This window comes from Etheostoma cragini, chromosome 5, assembly GCF_013103735.1.
Source record: "Etheostoma cragini isolate CJK2018 chromosome 5, CSU_Ecrag_1.0, whole genome shotgun sequence".
Classification (NCBI taxonomy): Eukaryota; Metazoa; Chordata; class Actinopteri; order Perciformes; family Percidae; genus Etheostoma; species Etheostoma cragini.
The window spans coordinates 18,275,708-18,290,645 of NC_048411.1; the positions used below are offsets into that span (position 1 = coordinate 18,275,708).

Here is a 14,938-nt window from a genome sequence, read left to right on the forward strand (position 1 = left end):
TCTTAGAACAAAATTCTCTCATTGTATTAGGCCACTATCCCTCCACTGTACCTCAAGAAAACAGTCCGGAGAAACACAAAGGACATATAGTAAAAATACTTACTTTCCACTTGATTTGGTAAACTCAGACTGCTGGAGCAAGCCTCATCCTAGCTGCAGATAAATGTTGGAATATATTTACACATAACACCAACTGTGGATTTAGGTGGTGGAGTAGAGATGGTGAACATGGGTTTTATTGTATGTGGAATATGTTTTTGTTTTTTTTATATTTCGGTAGTCTTTGTTTGAGTGTTATCATTTGAGACTGATGGAAAAACCGTAGCATACGTACCAGCGCATAACAAAATCGCTGTGCTGCTTGATATCTAAATTAAAAACATCAGTAACCACGACAGTAGCTAACTTGTAAAATGGCTGCTTCTTGATACAGGGGTTTAAACATAAATCCTAGCCAAATGAAGTTATTGAATTACGAGTTGTCCGTGAAGGCGTCAGCATCAAACCTCTGCCTGTTTGTTTGCGCATGCTCGCCGTGAGATATGAATAACTCAGGCAGCGCATGGGTAGAAAGGTAAGCAAGACAATAATATCTGAGCTCAGTGTCTAAAAACAAACAGCGTTAACAACACTAACGTGCGCTTTTAACTTGAACCGGTTCTAGAAAAGTAACAGGGACTAATTTTAATCGTTAAAAGGCACAGCCGGTTGCTAATATTTTATAACACAGTTGTTGTTTTTTTTACTTGTTGTGTTGACAGAAACTTCTTAATGTTGTCATCGTTGTTTTCTTCGAGTATGAAGCTTGTCACGTGTGATGATAGTATTTTCCATCGATGATATGGGATTTACCGTCACGAGGGAAGAGTCGTGGGACTGTACGTCTTTTTCAGTTGGAGAATCAACCTCTTGACACTTGAACGCATTTATTTTGTATTATCCATGGAGTCTGTTGGGAAGTTTGAGTTCAACAGGAAAGACCTGATTGGTCACGGCGCCTTTGCAGTTGTGTTCAAAGGCAGACATAAAGAGGTAAGTTTTCCAACTGAGACCGATTTGTCTTGTCTTTGTCTTGATAAATGTAAGTCCAGTGTATTTATATCCTGCTTTTATTTTAATTTTCAAGAAACGTGACTGGGTAGTTGCTGTGAAATGTATCAACAAGAAAAACTTGGCCAAATCTCAGTCTCTGCTTGGTAAAGAAATCAAAATATTGAAGGTACTAAAGTTGACTTTTTATGTTGCCACACACACATCCTGTGTCAGTCTCTCTGTGTACCTTTTTAACTTATATTTCTCCCTCATCTCCTCTAGGAACTCAAACATGAAAACATTGTCAGACTACTTGACTATCAGGTAAATATGGTTTGTCTTCTCTTTTCCCCGCTCACCTGTCACACACATCATCACAGATATATGCTGGGTAACCGCACAGCAATACACAGGTGCAGGCTGGGACTTTGCTGCCACATGTTGCATATGTTGACATGTTGCCTCAACATTGAGCGTCACCAGTCCACGTGATACAGACTTGGCTTTTGGATGTTGTAGTTTTTTATGGTTCTACTAGTAACCTCAGTGACCTGAACTGGATCTGTAGATTATATTAAATGAAAGTGTTCTTCATTCAAACGCATTATTCTAAAGTACTGAAACCTGGGTGGGTGAGCGATTTCTTAACATGATATTGATATTGTGTGACTATATGCCATAGACTAAATGAATGTCTAAGGAATGAAAGAGGACCCACACAGCACATCCAATTAACTATTTGCTTAGATGTGAGTTTGCCTGAGTGTGTGTGCTTTCCTCCTCTCACTTTACTGACACCTGGCATACACCAGACTGGGGTTAGCTGATCTCTCACTATTCCTGACAGATGGCAGGGTGCAGCCGGACAATGGCTTATAAAACACAGAGTCTGAGTAGAGTCTCACAGCAGACAGGCACCGGCATGTAAGGCTAGCGACTTTAGATGATACATTTGAAGTCAGAGCCTTTTGTGGACCGCAATGTGTTACCTGGCATTGGCACAACCTGCTCCTTCTATTATCTGGTAAACTGATACTTACTGCCTAGTAATAGACATGGTGTTATTATTACAAAAGTACACATGGTCAACACTTCTTAGGTTTCTTTAATACAGAGACTCTACTAGCTATAACTTTATATAAAAGACACCCTAAACTTCTCACCCTTTTGCCCCAGCACATGTCACCTCAAAACTCTTTTCAATGCTAATGAAAGCAGAGCGCCTAATTCGGGATAGGCCCTAAGTCATTCGGGGGGCCTGGATAGGGGCCATGATGGGGTACAGTTTCAGGCCCTGAGTTAACTGTTGTCACTGGGCCAAGAATTTCTAGAAGTGCAGCTGATTACAGGCCAAAAAAGTGTTAACCTAGTCTGAGAAATGAGCTGGTATCACTTGTTACAGCTGCTAAGACATTGATGTATTAATAATTACCCATCTCTCTACGATTTTTTCACACTAAGTTTATTCCAGTTACTGTACTTTAAAAAAATAATATTAAGCATCTATCTGTTTTTCTCAATAGGAAATGGGAGGATGTGTGTATCTCGTCATGGAGGTGAGTTGTGTCAGAAATATGAATGCCTCCTCTGTGGAAATAAAAATGAAAAATCACATTTACTAAATAGCAGCATTATCAACGCTTCTATTAAGACTTGTCTGTGTCAACTTTTCAGTACTGCAATGGAGGCGACCTGGCAGAGTACCTTCACTGTAAGTTTGCTACATCCTGTAGCGCTTAATATAGCTCAGGTCTCACTACTGTAAAGTTTTCTGTGTCACCAGTGGTCAAAGCAAACAAGAGGACGTTCACACTCCTCAGTGTTGAAATAGAGGATCACACTTAGAGTTTGTTATCTGTAAACATGTGTGGAGCAGCTTACCGTTGCACTGGCAGGTCAGTTTGGCTTTTAAGAGGCTTGGCTAAGCGTTTTCAGTGTTTTGAAGAAATAATAGGATTTTCAGGAGGCAGAGCAGAGCAGCCATAGAATAAGGTTACAACAGGTCAGTGGATAAATGATTCCTAATTCTCCCAAGTGCTTAACACAGATTAAATTAAACCCCTAAAGTTATCCCCCCCCCCCAAGGTTTTTCCTTATAAAGGATGTAGAAACCAGTGCAAAATGAGGGGCAAAAAATAACTCAGAGCCTTTATTTTTCAGTTTTGTGATTTTTTTTTTTTTTGTGAAGTTTGAATTCTCAGAATGATAAAAAAAAGAAATTCTCCTAATTTCTCATAGGCTATGCACTGAAAATGTTCGCTGTCTCAAGTTTCAAAACCTGCTCCAAAATATAATGACACAGCTGAGGGCATGGGGTTGATTTTTCTCAGGCTGAATGTACCTCGCTGGTGTCTGTTCAAATACTAATATGGATCATTAGTCTAATTCTCTCACCTTGCCAGCATCTCCTATTTTGTAGACTTGTTCATTCAGTGTCCCTGCCAAGGAGACATATCCAGCTATTTGCAGCACAACACTCAGTCACTCTTGGCAAGGTTCACAGAGCACCCACATGACCCCACCCATCTGCCACTCACTTATCCCCTGTGCTCCGATGGAAAAACACTGCAGCTAGAAATACTGAATATACTGGGAAGGGGCTGTGTGGGGGTGCTAGCATGTCTGACGGCCCTGACATTAATATCCAAATGAAGTCCCCTCGTAAACAAAATTCTCTTCCACGAAGTTTGAGAGCAGTGACGCTTATGTGATGAGAGTAGGTCATCTTCACCTTATATTATATGCGAGTTTCTGGTGAGAGTGTAGAAACAAACAAAGTACCTTACATTTTAAGTTAGATCAAGGACTGCAACTAACCATTAATTTCATTGATTATTTTTGTAATTGGTCATTTCCATCACAATTTCCCACAACCAAGGCCGACGTACTTAAACAGTCCAAAAATCCAAAAATATGTAGTTCAATATATAGAATACTAGAAAAAGCTGAAAATATACACATTTGAAATTCTATACCGACAGTAAACGTGGCGGGGCCAACATGCTGGGATTAAATGCCGACAGTGTGTATCTACATACCATGCAATATGATAAACCTTCTGTGTACTGTCATGCTAACTTCCTCCTAGATCATCTTGTGTATTTCATCCCTCTGACCCTCAGCTAAGGGCACATTAAGTGAGGACACCATCCGAGTATTCCTGCAGCAGATCGGTCAGGCCATGAAGGTCCTGCAGAGCAAAGGCATCCTCCACAGAGACCTCAAACCCCAGAACATTTTGCTCTGCCACCCAGAGGGGCGCAGGTCCAGCCCCATCAATACATGCCTTAAGATAGGTAATGACTTCACTTCGCAGAGTATTATGCTGCTTTCCGACCAAAAAAAGCGATCCGGCGATTCTCCGCAGGGTTGTGCGATGGTGGGAAGGTCCCTAAAACGGCCCATTTGTGTCTTGTTGTGTTCTTTAGACCCCCCCCCAAAACGACTATATTTCACAATTACTGTTTTCCGTCACTATGTTTATAGATCTCAAAGTTTCCAACCACACTTGATGGCAGCTTCATTTTACGGAGAAAGAGAGAAAGAAAAGAGATGAGCAAGACCCATCTGTGCTTGTTCTTCATTAATGTTTCACTAACTCCTGGCCAGTTCAGTGCTTGTGTTTTTTGTTCTGAAACCTTCTTGTGGCGGCGAAGGCATTGATGTTTCCTGTTTACTGTACGGGACTCTCACATCGCCTCAAAACTGACTGCCAACGTAGGACTCGTTTCTCCAAAATTTGAGTCGGTGTCAAATTTTCGCAAGAGGCCGCTGTGATTTTTTCCCCGTCTTACACTACCACCGTTTAAAATTAGTGGAAAGACCTGTGCTGAGGGCCGACGGAGGCTGTGCGAATGCAGACTTAAAAGAAGTAAATGTACTGTGTGATGTGTCTGTGAAAATGCGTTGGTTGATGGTGAAGTTAGTTAGATTGTAATTGCACACACAAACACACACATACACACAAAAGTGTATGACCCTCACGTTATTTCTCTCCTTCCAGCTGACTTTGGGTTTGCACGTCATCTCCAGACAAACACTATGGCGGCCACGCTGTGTGGCTCTCCTATGTACATGGTGAGTATTAAGATCTCTTACTTTCATGCTGGATGTACTGTCACTGTGTCCCTAAGCTGTAAGTTGTGTTTGTCTGGTCACAGGCTCCTGAGGTCATCATGTCCCAGAACTATGATGCCAAGGCTGATCTGTGGAGCATAGGAACTATTGTCTACCAGTGTCTGACTGGAAAGGCACCATTTTACGTAAGTTGTACTTAAAAGCGCGCACACACACACATGCAGATAGAAAAACTGTAACATCACTCTTTTTAGGTGTTTAGGTAAAAGAATTGAGCACTTTGCCAAGAAATGCTCCCGTCCTAGAACGGGCAGAACTCGTTATTGTCAACACAGAACTGAACATCCCTTTTACAACACAGAGAAACAGGATCCACATTGCAACATCAAAAACCACCTGCCTGCTAGGTGACACTCTCCCTGATCTCCAGTGTTAGTAGTTGGAAAATGCTGGAACAGCTTGACTACTTGTTAGGAAAGCACCTTGTTTATAGATGGGGTGGGTGCGTGGAGGAAATGGATGGGTGCCATTTCTCCCGACCCAAAGCAAATATTGCTTCACAGCCCTGGGTAGCACTTTCTCCTGTTGACGTGGCTGCTCAGATGACACTGTTGAACTGTTATTTGCAGAATCCAAGCACAGTTGTGAAATATGAATAGACACATGCTAATGTTCTGTCTCGTTTTTGGTCCCTTCTTTGTCTGAAGTCCATTTCTAGTAATTAAATTAAATAATTATCCTCATATGCGATCAGCTGAAGAAGAAGAAGAAGAAGAAGCATTCTTTTTCATTGTTTGACCTTTTGTAACTATGGAGGTTATTTATGTTTATGTTCAGTTGATTACATTTTCTCTGAGAATGAGAGCAAAGATTGACTTCTATTTCTGTCAGGCAGGTGTGTTAGTTTAGATAAATCCTAGGGTCAGTGTGAGGTTAGCTGCTGCTGCTGCTGCTGTTTACTTCGCTGGCATCTCTAAGCATTCTACTTTGCCCTTGTAGGGATCACCCACACATTATTTATATTTGGATTATATGCTCTGTGGTAACTATTTTTTAAAATATTTGTGTTAATGTAGTAAAATAAATAGCTTCCGCTATACACTATCATTTATAGAAATGCATGTTTGTAAGGATGCCGGTGCATTCATTTGCATATGCTTATGTGTGTTAGCAGTCATTTTGTGTGTGTGTGTGTGTGTGTGTGTGTGTGTGTGTGTGTGTGTGTGTGTGTGTGTGTGTGTGTGTGTGTGTGTGTGTGTGTGTGTGTGTGTGTGTGTGTGTGTGTGTGTGTGTGTGTGTGTGTGTGTGTGTGTGTGTGTAGGCCAGCACCCCGCAAGAGCTCCGTTTGTTTTATGAAAGCAACAGGACCCTCCTACCCAGGTTAGTTGATGACCCCATGTCAACACACTTCTATACCACACACACAGGAAGATGATGGAAGGGTGTAAACCGGCGTTACAGGGAGAGCTGTCCTCTCTGCACTCACTTTGCTGATGGGTGACCTGTATATATGTGGGTGATGTTTGGAGTGCACACGGACAGTTTCCAAACCAACTTGCAAGAGCATACACAGGCACATGTACACACATATGGGTAATTAGCACTCAATACAGCCCATAACACCACTAAAAAAAGTCTTTATGTGCAAGGAACGTGTACAGTCTCCTGATGACTGATCATCGAGAACTTTCTCCATCAGCCACTCTCACATAGTTTATATTTGAAAATCTATGATAATCTATGATACTAAATCGAGTTGTCCTGCCTATGATATATGTCTCTACATGAGGTGCTGTCCATGCGCAACGTGCCTTGATATAGTTTGACAAATGCCCTTACAGTCAGTTCTCCTGGCTATTTAAAGTCATTTTGAACACTGAGTCATTCATGCTCAGAACTTGGACCTGGAAAGGGTTCAAAGGGATTTGTGGAATTGTTCTCCTACTGTTTTTATGATGTACTTTGCCAGATAAAGACACTTTATAAGACGCAGTGTAAGGAAGCATGTTTGTTATTTTCTTGTCATTCTATTAATAACATGCTTCAAGCTGCCAGCTAGTGACCTGCACAGCACATTTTCACATATCTTACATAGCTACACACACACACACACACACCCACACACACACACACACGCGCACTAAAGCCGCAAAATAGATGAAATATTCACTAATTTTATCTGATCTTATGAAACACAAGTGACCTAAATATTATTTATTTTAGGACCACATATGTCATGCAAAACCCACTGAACACACTGAAGCAGCAAGTTAAAAAAATATATATATATATTACTAAATAAATATGAAATCAACATGTAAGTTACACATACAGTTAATAAAACTGCATGTTAGAAATTAACCCACTTAATGATTTTCTTCTCTTTCTCAGCATCCCAAAGGAGACTTCTAGCAACCTAAGACACCTGCTGTTGGGGCTGCTGCAGAGAAACAACAAAGAACGGATTGGCTTTGGTATGCCTCTGCCTTTTTAACATTCAGAATTGCTTTTCATAATTACATTTTAAAACGCCTCCCTTACACATAAATATTTACATTTGCAGATGAGTTTTTTCACCATCCTTTCTTGGAGACAAAGTCATCCACAAAGAAATGTAAGGACTTTATCTTATTTGTTGCTGTACACCTCAGAATAAATAAAGGTGCTGTAGCCGGGGTCTTACTGCAAGCACATTTGCTTTATGGATGTTTTCTTGACAGGCTCTCCAGCTACCGCGGTCCCCTTCCCCAGTTCAGGCTCGGTCAGTTCCTCTAGCAGCTCCTCCACATCCCATCTGGCCTCTCCTCAAGTGTGTTCACCTCTCTATAGTGGTTTTATTAAACAAAATCACTTGGTCAATGATGTGAAGTGTCTTTTTAAATAAAAACAGTAAGCTCATAGTGTATTAGGTTTTTATAATCTACCATAGTTATGATATTTAAACAGTTCTTTATTTTACACTCTCTTAGCATTCCGATGGAGAAATGCACCGACCTCTGCCCAAAGCGCAGTATTTAACTACACTGGACACCCCCGGCTTCCTGCTGAAAGATGTAGCCAATGAAGACAGTAGGAATACATCAACTTACACAGAGGACTATGTCATGGTGCCTGCCCAGTTTCTAAGTAAGACATGTAAACCTTACTCTATAGATATCTGTAATTCTTTTCTATTATGCAAATTTTTCGTCACATCAGCAAAAGGAGTCTGACTATTTCTATTTTATGGCTTTGTAGGCGAGTGCACGTGTGAAGTCGAATATGGGTCACCCATTGAGAGTTGCCTGATATACAGTGGGTGAGTTGTCACTCAGAGGGGTACACAATATCAGTTAATCAGTATCATAATGTCCAAGAATATGATGCTTTTTTATATGTACAAAACAGATTTGTTTATAAATATTTTATAAACAAATCTGTTATTAAAACATAATAAATATGCAGACATTTAAAAAATGTTAACAAATATCATTTTTAAGGAGCTCACTAGTGGCTGAGAGAGGTCCCAGAAATGCAGGGAAGACTCCGCCACCCTCGCCCCTTCTACACTCTCCTTCCAAGCCTGTTAGGTAAGAGAACGGCAGGCAGGTTCACATTTGGGTTGATATTATGGGTTGAGAAGGTGCTTTTACTTTTTTGTGAATTCCACTGTTATTTTTAAATGATTTATAAAAAATGACATTCCTTTGTGTCCAATTCCTTTCCTCTTTCATCCATGCAGCAAGCCTGTTGAAATCGTTCGTAAATGCAGCCCTTCGGCACCCATTCCTGTCCCAACTCAAATCCAAAACTACCAGCGTATTGAACAGAACCTGCAACCTGTCGGCATGCAAGGCTCCACCAGGCATGTGTTTATCTCTCCCCACACCCCACCTCAGTGTCTTGTTATTACCCATTCTCTTCTCTTTTTCTAACTATCTCTCATTTCATTCAGGGTCACACTCTGCTGTGCTAGCAGCACCTCCCCACAATGTGGAGGCTGTAGAGCTCCAAGTCCAGGATTTGTCCTCAACTCCCCAGGGGTTGGAGGAGCCCGACCCCTGCAGTCCTCCCCCCTAGGTAGTCTTCTCAATCAGCTTTTGTTTCACCTATTTAGGGAGTGTTTGTTAAGCATAGCTCTTCTACGGCAACTCTCTAGGTCACACTCCTACAGCTTAAAACACTAGATGGAAATTTTTCAGTGAAATGGCACTTGTTGTTGGCCACCAGAGCCATTTGGGTGTTAACAAAAATTACACCATCTGAAACATGTCATGTACAGTACGGAGTTGTTTTGTGGTAATGTGTTGCGATTTTCTCTGTACCCATAGTCCCCTGTGCCTGACTCACATCTATGGTTTAATCTTTATAATACTCTGCACTCTAGTGGGAATTACCCCAAAGACCTCAGAGCAGATTCTCCCGCTCAGCACAAGAACTGGACGGCTCGCTGGCTCCCCTGACATGCAGGACACCTCCAGTCCCAAGGTCAGCATCTAAAACATCTCTATTAATACACACTATCATGCACATTTCTTTCACAATGCACACAGAATATTAGCTGGTGCAATTTGGTTTTGCCTCTCTTCGTATAAGCAAAAGTGACTATTGCATTACACTTTCACACAGCTTACACAGCAGAATCAAATTGATCGCCTAATTATACGGTATACGTGCTAGTACATACATTATGTTTTGAAAACTGTTATTTCCTTTTAAACAGGCGGTTAATTCAAGAATGCCAAACCGAATGAGGACAGTCCTAGACTTGCAATCCCTTGACCCATGTCCTGCTTCCCAGACCCACCTCAGCAGGAAATCAGCCAATAACAGTGGGCCTTTTAAAAGGTCTGACCTGTTTATTGTTAATATATTATTAAAAATATACATATATAATTATTGTTATATGATCATATAATCTGCAAAATCATATGATAGTGGAATTAAATGTCAATTTGTATGTGTTTATTTTACTATTCCACATCTACTAAAGACTTCATTCATATAAAAATGAGGCATCGGGCACCTAGAGATTTCACACGGTATAAAAGATACTGTACACTGTCTGATGAATTATTTAATGCTCTCGATGGTGTCTGTGGCTGTATTAAATGTCCAGATCACTGAGTGCAGGCAAGCTGTCTGACATGCTACTGAAGGCGGCCTATGGAGCTCACCTTTTTGAAGAGGGAAGCGACGAGAGCCTTAACTGTGAGAAAAGCATGGATATGGCAGGTACCAATGGAACAAATAGGACCAATTTTCTACTGATGCTGTTTGTCTTTGTTCACCAGTATTTAGGAGTTTGTAGCTGTTGTTGTAGGTTAGAAAAGATGGGTATATATTTTACAGCCAAATTTTGAATTACCCTTATACAAAGATAGTGCTTTATGTAATAGTGAAATCACTACCTGTGAAATAAACACACACATAATTAACAGGAAAGGTCAAGTGTTATGTTTGCAACATGTAGAAGTTACAAATTGCATATTTTGAAGCATCTACTGCTATGACAATGACCATGTCATTTACTCAGCTGCACACTTCTCAAGGACATCTTGGACATTTGACCTGAACTCTAGTTTTCTCCTACAGCACCACCTACTGGTTGTCATAAAGGCTTTCAATACTCCGACAGCCCACCTCCTACGATTTTCACTATGGTTTCTCTGTCCAGAGGAAACACTCCTCCTGATACCACAAGGATGTTCTCAGGTAGATGTTCTAATGTGAATATTGACTTACTGTCAATTGCAGTATTTTAGCATGTGTTGTAGAAGGTTTGTGAGAAATCGCTTGAGTACATTTTTGACAGCCTCCAATGATGCTGTATTCTTTTGTTTTATGAACTTCTTTCTCCAGTTTAAAGTCAATTTCCATCACTTGTGCAAATTAAGTAAGGTGTAGTTATTCAATTAACATAATCTAAAGCAAAACACAAGCACTAAGAGCCCTTATTAACCAGGTCAAATTTGAGGTAAACGGGCGCCTGGGTAGCTCACTTGGAGGACCGCGCATCCATATGTAGAGCATGGGTGGCTAAAAGAACACACTGATTGGTTACATTCAAGCTTTGAAATCAAAATAATAACAAAACAACACATAAAATAGAGCAACCTTGTTATTTTACACCTAAAACATGTTAGTTACTCCCATATCAGTTACATCAGTCACTCCCATGCTCTCTTCGTTACCCGTATTTCCTCTGTTCAGGGTTCAGCTGTATTTGTTGTTGTCTGAAATGCAGGCTCCCCCAGCTACATTAACTCAGCCTGGTTACTGAACAGTCGGCTTCTCCGGGAAGGAAGCCGTAGAAACAGTGAGACTGAAGCCATGGACGCGACTCCACACAGCAGTCTGGTCTTTCACCCTCCAGAGCTCCCAGAAGATACACTGATGGAGGTACAGACGAGTACTATGAGACGATTCTGTGAGGTGAACCCTCCAGGTTGTTTTGAAGTTACAGTATTAATGTACATTTGAAGATGCAAATTTAGATTTCAAATTAACAGTTGCAGCCTTCACAGTATGTATTCCTTTCACAGCAGGCTCATACAGACGCTCTGAGTGACCTGCGATTCACTTTGGCTTTTGTCCTATGTGTCATGGAATTGGCTTCTTCCAAGGACTCGGCGCTGGATGCCATCAGCAGTCCTGATGTTTCTTTTCTAGAGCAGAGCTTGGTGACGGATCAAATTAGCCTCCTAAGTAAAGAATGGAGGTGAGAGTTTTTGTACATTTTCTGCATCTATATATGTTTATATACAATAGGTACCTTCTTTCACAAATGTGCTTGGGAATGACCGCTGTTTTCTCTGTGCATATTCCAGCTATGCAGAGCAGTTAGTTTTGTACATGAAAGCTGAAGAGTTTCTGTCATCAGCACTTCACAATGCTAAAGAGACTATCAAACAAGGCCGACTTCTCCCCTCTGCTACAGTCAAACAAGGTGAGACCAGTGACCTCTGGTTCTGAGTACTAAGCGCTCTGCTTTTGTGGACTTGAAAAGTGCCTGTTAAATGTTTGTAGTTTGTAGTCCTTCGAGAAGAACAAGAGCTTTTGGGTGTTATAGTAAGTGATGATACTCTAATCTGACCACTTCTTTCAGTAACAAGTAATCTAACATGTTACTATTTCCAAACCAGTAATCAGATTAAAGTTACTTACCCAAGTCACAATGCATTACAACTATATTTTTGTCATTGTCCTTAGTAAAAAAAATACATTTTTGCTGTATTCTTGCGTCTCGGGTAGTGAAGTCACGCATGCAACAAGTCAGGTTTTTAGCATGAGGACAGTTCACGTGTACCACGCAGCAACTCAAATGTAAACAACAATGGTGGAAGGGGAAAGGGTGTGCGTTTTCTAGCTTGAAATACACTATTTTGAGTTTGTGTCAGCTAAAGATGGCAATATTAAGGTCCGTTGTACACTCAGTGCTGGTGGGGATGCTATCTAGCTACAAAAACACTACGTCAAATTTGAAAAAAACATTTGGAGTCGCAGCACTTCGCAGTCAAACACACAAAGCAAGTTGCAGGTGGTGCGTAGCAGGGAGCAGGAGGTCTCCCACCACCCAAACAACAAAAGCTGGACTTTGGTTCAAAACCAGTAAGTGGAGGAGAGGTGAAAGAGTTGGTCGGGCCGTATGTTGTAGAGGAGATGCTGCCCTTAAACAGGGATGACTCGCTCTCTTTCGTGCCATAATAAACAAGATCCCCACTACTATCAATGTCGAGCTGCCTCACAGTAAACCAGTTGTCATTTTTAAGTTTTTTTTTTTAGAACCAGTGTGTTGCCACAGTTAACTGTGGCAACACTGGTTATAGTCTAAAAAATTCAAAGGACTAAAATTGTGAAGAGAGCAGTGATCCATCTAGGTAGTCTGAGGGAGAATTGACATTCCGTGTTAAAGAGTTATGACAAGGGTCAGTTTATCTCTGAATAATGAAGTTTATTTGCATACTGTATTTCCTTTGTGCAGTGCTCAGGAAGCTGAATGAATTGTACAAGAGCTGTGTGATGTACTGTCGCACCCTCAACCATCGCCTGCAGACCTTCTTGCTTGACAAACAGAAGCTTATGGACCGCTTCAATGGACTTACAGCAGAGAAGCTCATCTACAGCCACACTGTGCACATGGTGAGCTCATCTCACAGCAGGGGATGTTGATATTCATATAAAATCAGGTTCTATCCAGCATATATCCAGTATGTATCTTTATCTTAGCCCTAATGTGTGTGTGTTCTTACTGCATTCAGGTACAGTGTGCTGCTCTAGATGAGATGTTCCACTATGGCACCGCATCAGTCCAGCGCTATCACAAAGCCCTTTTGCTGATGGAGGGTCTGTCCCGGATCATCACAGAGCAGAAGGACATTGACAGCATTGATAAATGTATGTGTGGCAGCACTGTGACACACAAACCACAAGATAGTAGTTTATTATGCTAGAATCAAACCACAAATGAATTCCTCATGTAAGCTTGCTTAAGTCTTGACAAGATTGTATTCTAATCTTATTTTTTTAATCTCTCTGTTCTCAGGTAAGCAGTGTATTGAGCGACGCCTTTCTGCTCTGCAGAGTTAAAAGTAGCAATGAGCTCTAATGCATTATCTTGCCTCATCCATCAGTCCTGAATGTAGATGGATCCTCCTAGACTGTCAGTACACACAAGCACTTTGATCTGTCTTAAAGGAAATGACCACTGGAGCATTTGCTCTTATCCTATACGCCAGTCTGTCATCTTTACATAAATGCACAGAAATGTCTGGAAGTCCTGTTTTGGACAAGTTCTTTAGGATGTTGAAATGTCATGATTGTTTTAATACTTGGATCAGGTACATTGTTCTAAGTATTTGTTTGTTTTTTGTTACAGACTGTATATAATGGTGTGTTTTTTTGTGTTTTGCACATAGATTAATCAGATTAAATAATTGATTTTAAAAATGTTGTACTTGAAACAATGATTATTTAGTTGTTCTTATACTCTGTATTTAAAGCGTTGGTGTTATGTGTACTGTAAAAGTCTGGATATTTTGAATGAGATGACCAAATGTGTAGCAGTAATAGTAAATGTGCCTGCTTTTTTCTATTTTTCATCACAGTAGAGTAGTGGACGTGAAGGTAATGAAAGTATGTTTGACCTTATACAATATAAGTCATATAGACTTACATCATGGACTGCACTGCAATAAGTATATGTTGACATTTGAATGGGATTTTAGTTAAACATTAACTGATCCAATAGTTAGTGTTATGAACTGCATGCCACATTGCAAATGTGTGTGTGTCTGTGTGTGTGTGTTTGTGTGCGTGCGTGCGTACACACAGTTTGTATTTCCCCCCAGCTGTTTTGATTAATGTAAAAAAGATTAATTTGTGAATGAATTTGTACATGACTTTGCCTGATAGTAGAATAGTTTATTTAAATGTCCTATTTAATACTTTGTGAAAATGTGTTAAAACGGAAGTTTGTTAGAATTGATTTAATTGCCTTTTCTACTAGTATTTTATGACTGCCAGTTACATTTGCCAAAACGAATTGTTACACACTGTTTGATGAAATAAATATTTATTGTTAAAACTATTAATTCTCAGTTCTTTTGTACTTTGCATGTGAATGCTAAATCAGTATGTCTTGTTTGCCACAATATTTGACTTAAATTACAATTTTGACCTTTGTCGTTACATTTACACTGTTTCCTGAATTCCAGGCTCCAAATAGTTTATTTAATTTGTGCGTAATCACTTACTAAGAATAATATACAAAATGAGGCCTCTTGACTTAAAATAAGGCGTTTAACAACGTAATCGTTTCACGGTTTAACCATTTCCTGGAGACAGATCG

At 40.3% G+C, this 14,938-nt stretch overlaps 1 protein-coding gene across 2 annotated transcripts; it reads left to right on the forward strand.

Moving 5' to 3' along the window:
* The first annotated feature begins 536 nt into the window (after window positions 1–536).
* Window positions 537–13,855, forward strand: ulk1a (unc-51 like autophagy activating kinase 1a). 2 transcript variants are annotated; one of them, XM_034872275.1, is made up of 28 exons: window positions 537–574; window positions 762–1,032; window positions 1,127–1,219; window positions 1,315–1,356; window positions 2,556–2,588; window positions 2,707–2,743; window positions 4,155–4,328; window positions 5,036–5,109; window positions 5,193–5,294; window positions 6,431–6,489; window positions 7,501–7,583; window positions 7,673–7,723; window positions 7,830–7,918; window positions 8,079–8,235; window positions 8,347–8,407; window positions 8,589–8,678; window positions 8,831–8,953; window positions 9,044–9,168; window positions 9,476–9,576; window positions 9,812–9,936; window positions 10,202–10,323; window positions 10,684–10,803; window positions 11,336–11,490; window positions 11,634–11,809; window positions 11,919–12,037; window positions 13,073–13,230; window positions 13,350–13,485; window positions 13,634–13,855. In XM_034872275.1, exons 2-28 carry the CDS (start codon window positions 943–945, stop codon window positions 13,675–13,677), a joined length of 2,739 nt encoding a protein of 912 aa, XP_034728166.1. In that variant the 5' UTR covers window positions 537–574; window positions 762–942; the 3' UTR covers window positions 13,678–13,855. The 2 variants fall into 2 exon arrangements, with proteins under 2 accessions (XP_034728166.1, XP_034728167.1); XM_034872276.1 differs by lacking the exon at window positions 537–574 and having other exon boundaries at window positions 584–1,032; window positions 10,208–10,323.
* The last annotated feature ends 1,083 nt before the right edge of the window (window positions 13,856–14,938 follow it).

What these genes read in the sequence shown, in the direction of transcription:
- ulk1a (XM_034872275.1), top strand. Translation starts at nt 943, where the DNA reads ATGGAGTCTGTTGGGAAGTTTGAGTTCAACAGGAAAGACCTGATTGGT. An exon ending in TCAAAGGCAGACATAAAGAG is followed by an intron (nt 1,033 to 1,126) that starts GTAAGTTTTCCA and finishes TTAATTTTCAAG; the next exon opens with AAACGTGACTGGGTAGTTGC. An exon ending in GAAAAGCATGGATATGGCAG is followed by an intron (nt 10,324 to 10,683) that starts GTACCAATGGAA and finishes TTTCTCCTACAG; the next exon opens with CACCACCTACTGGTTGTCAT.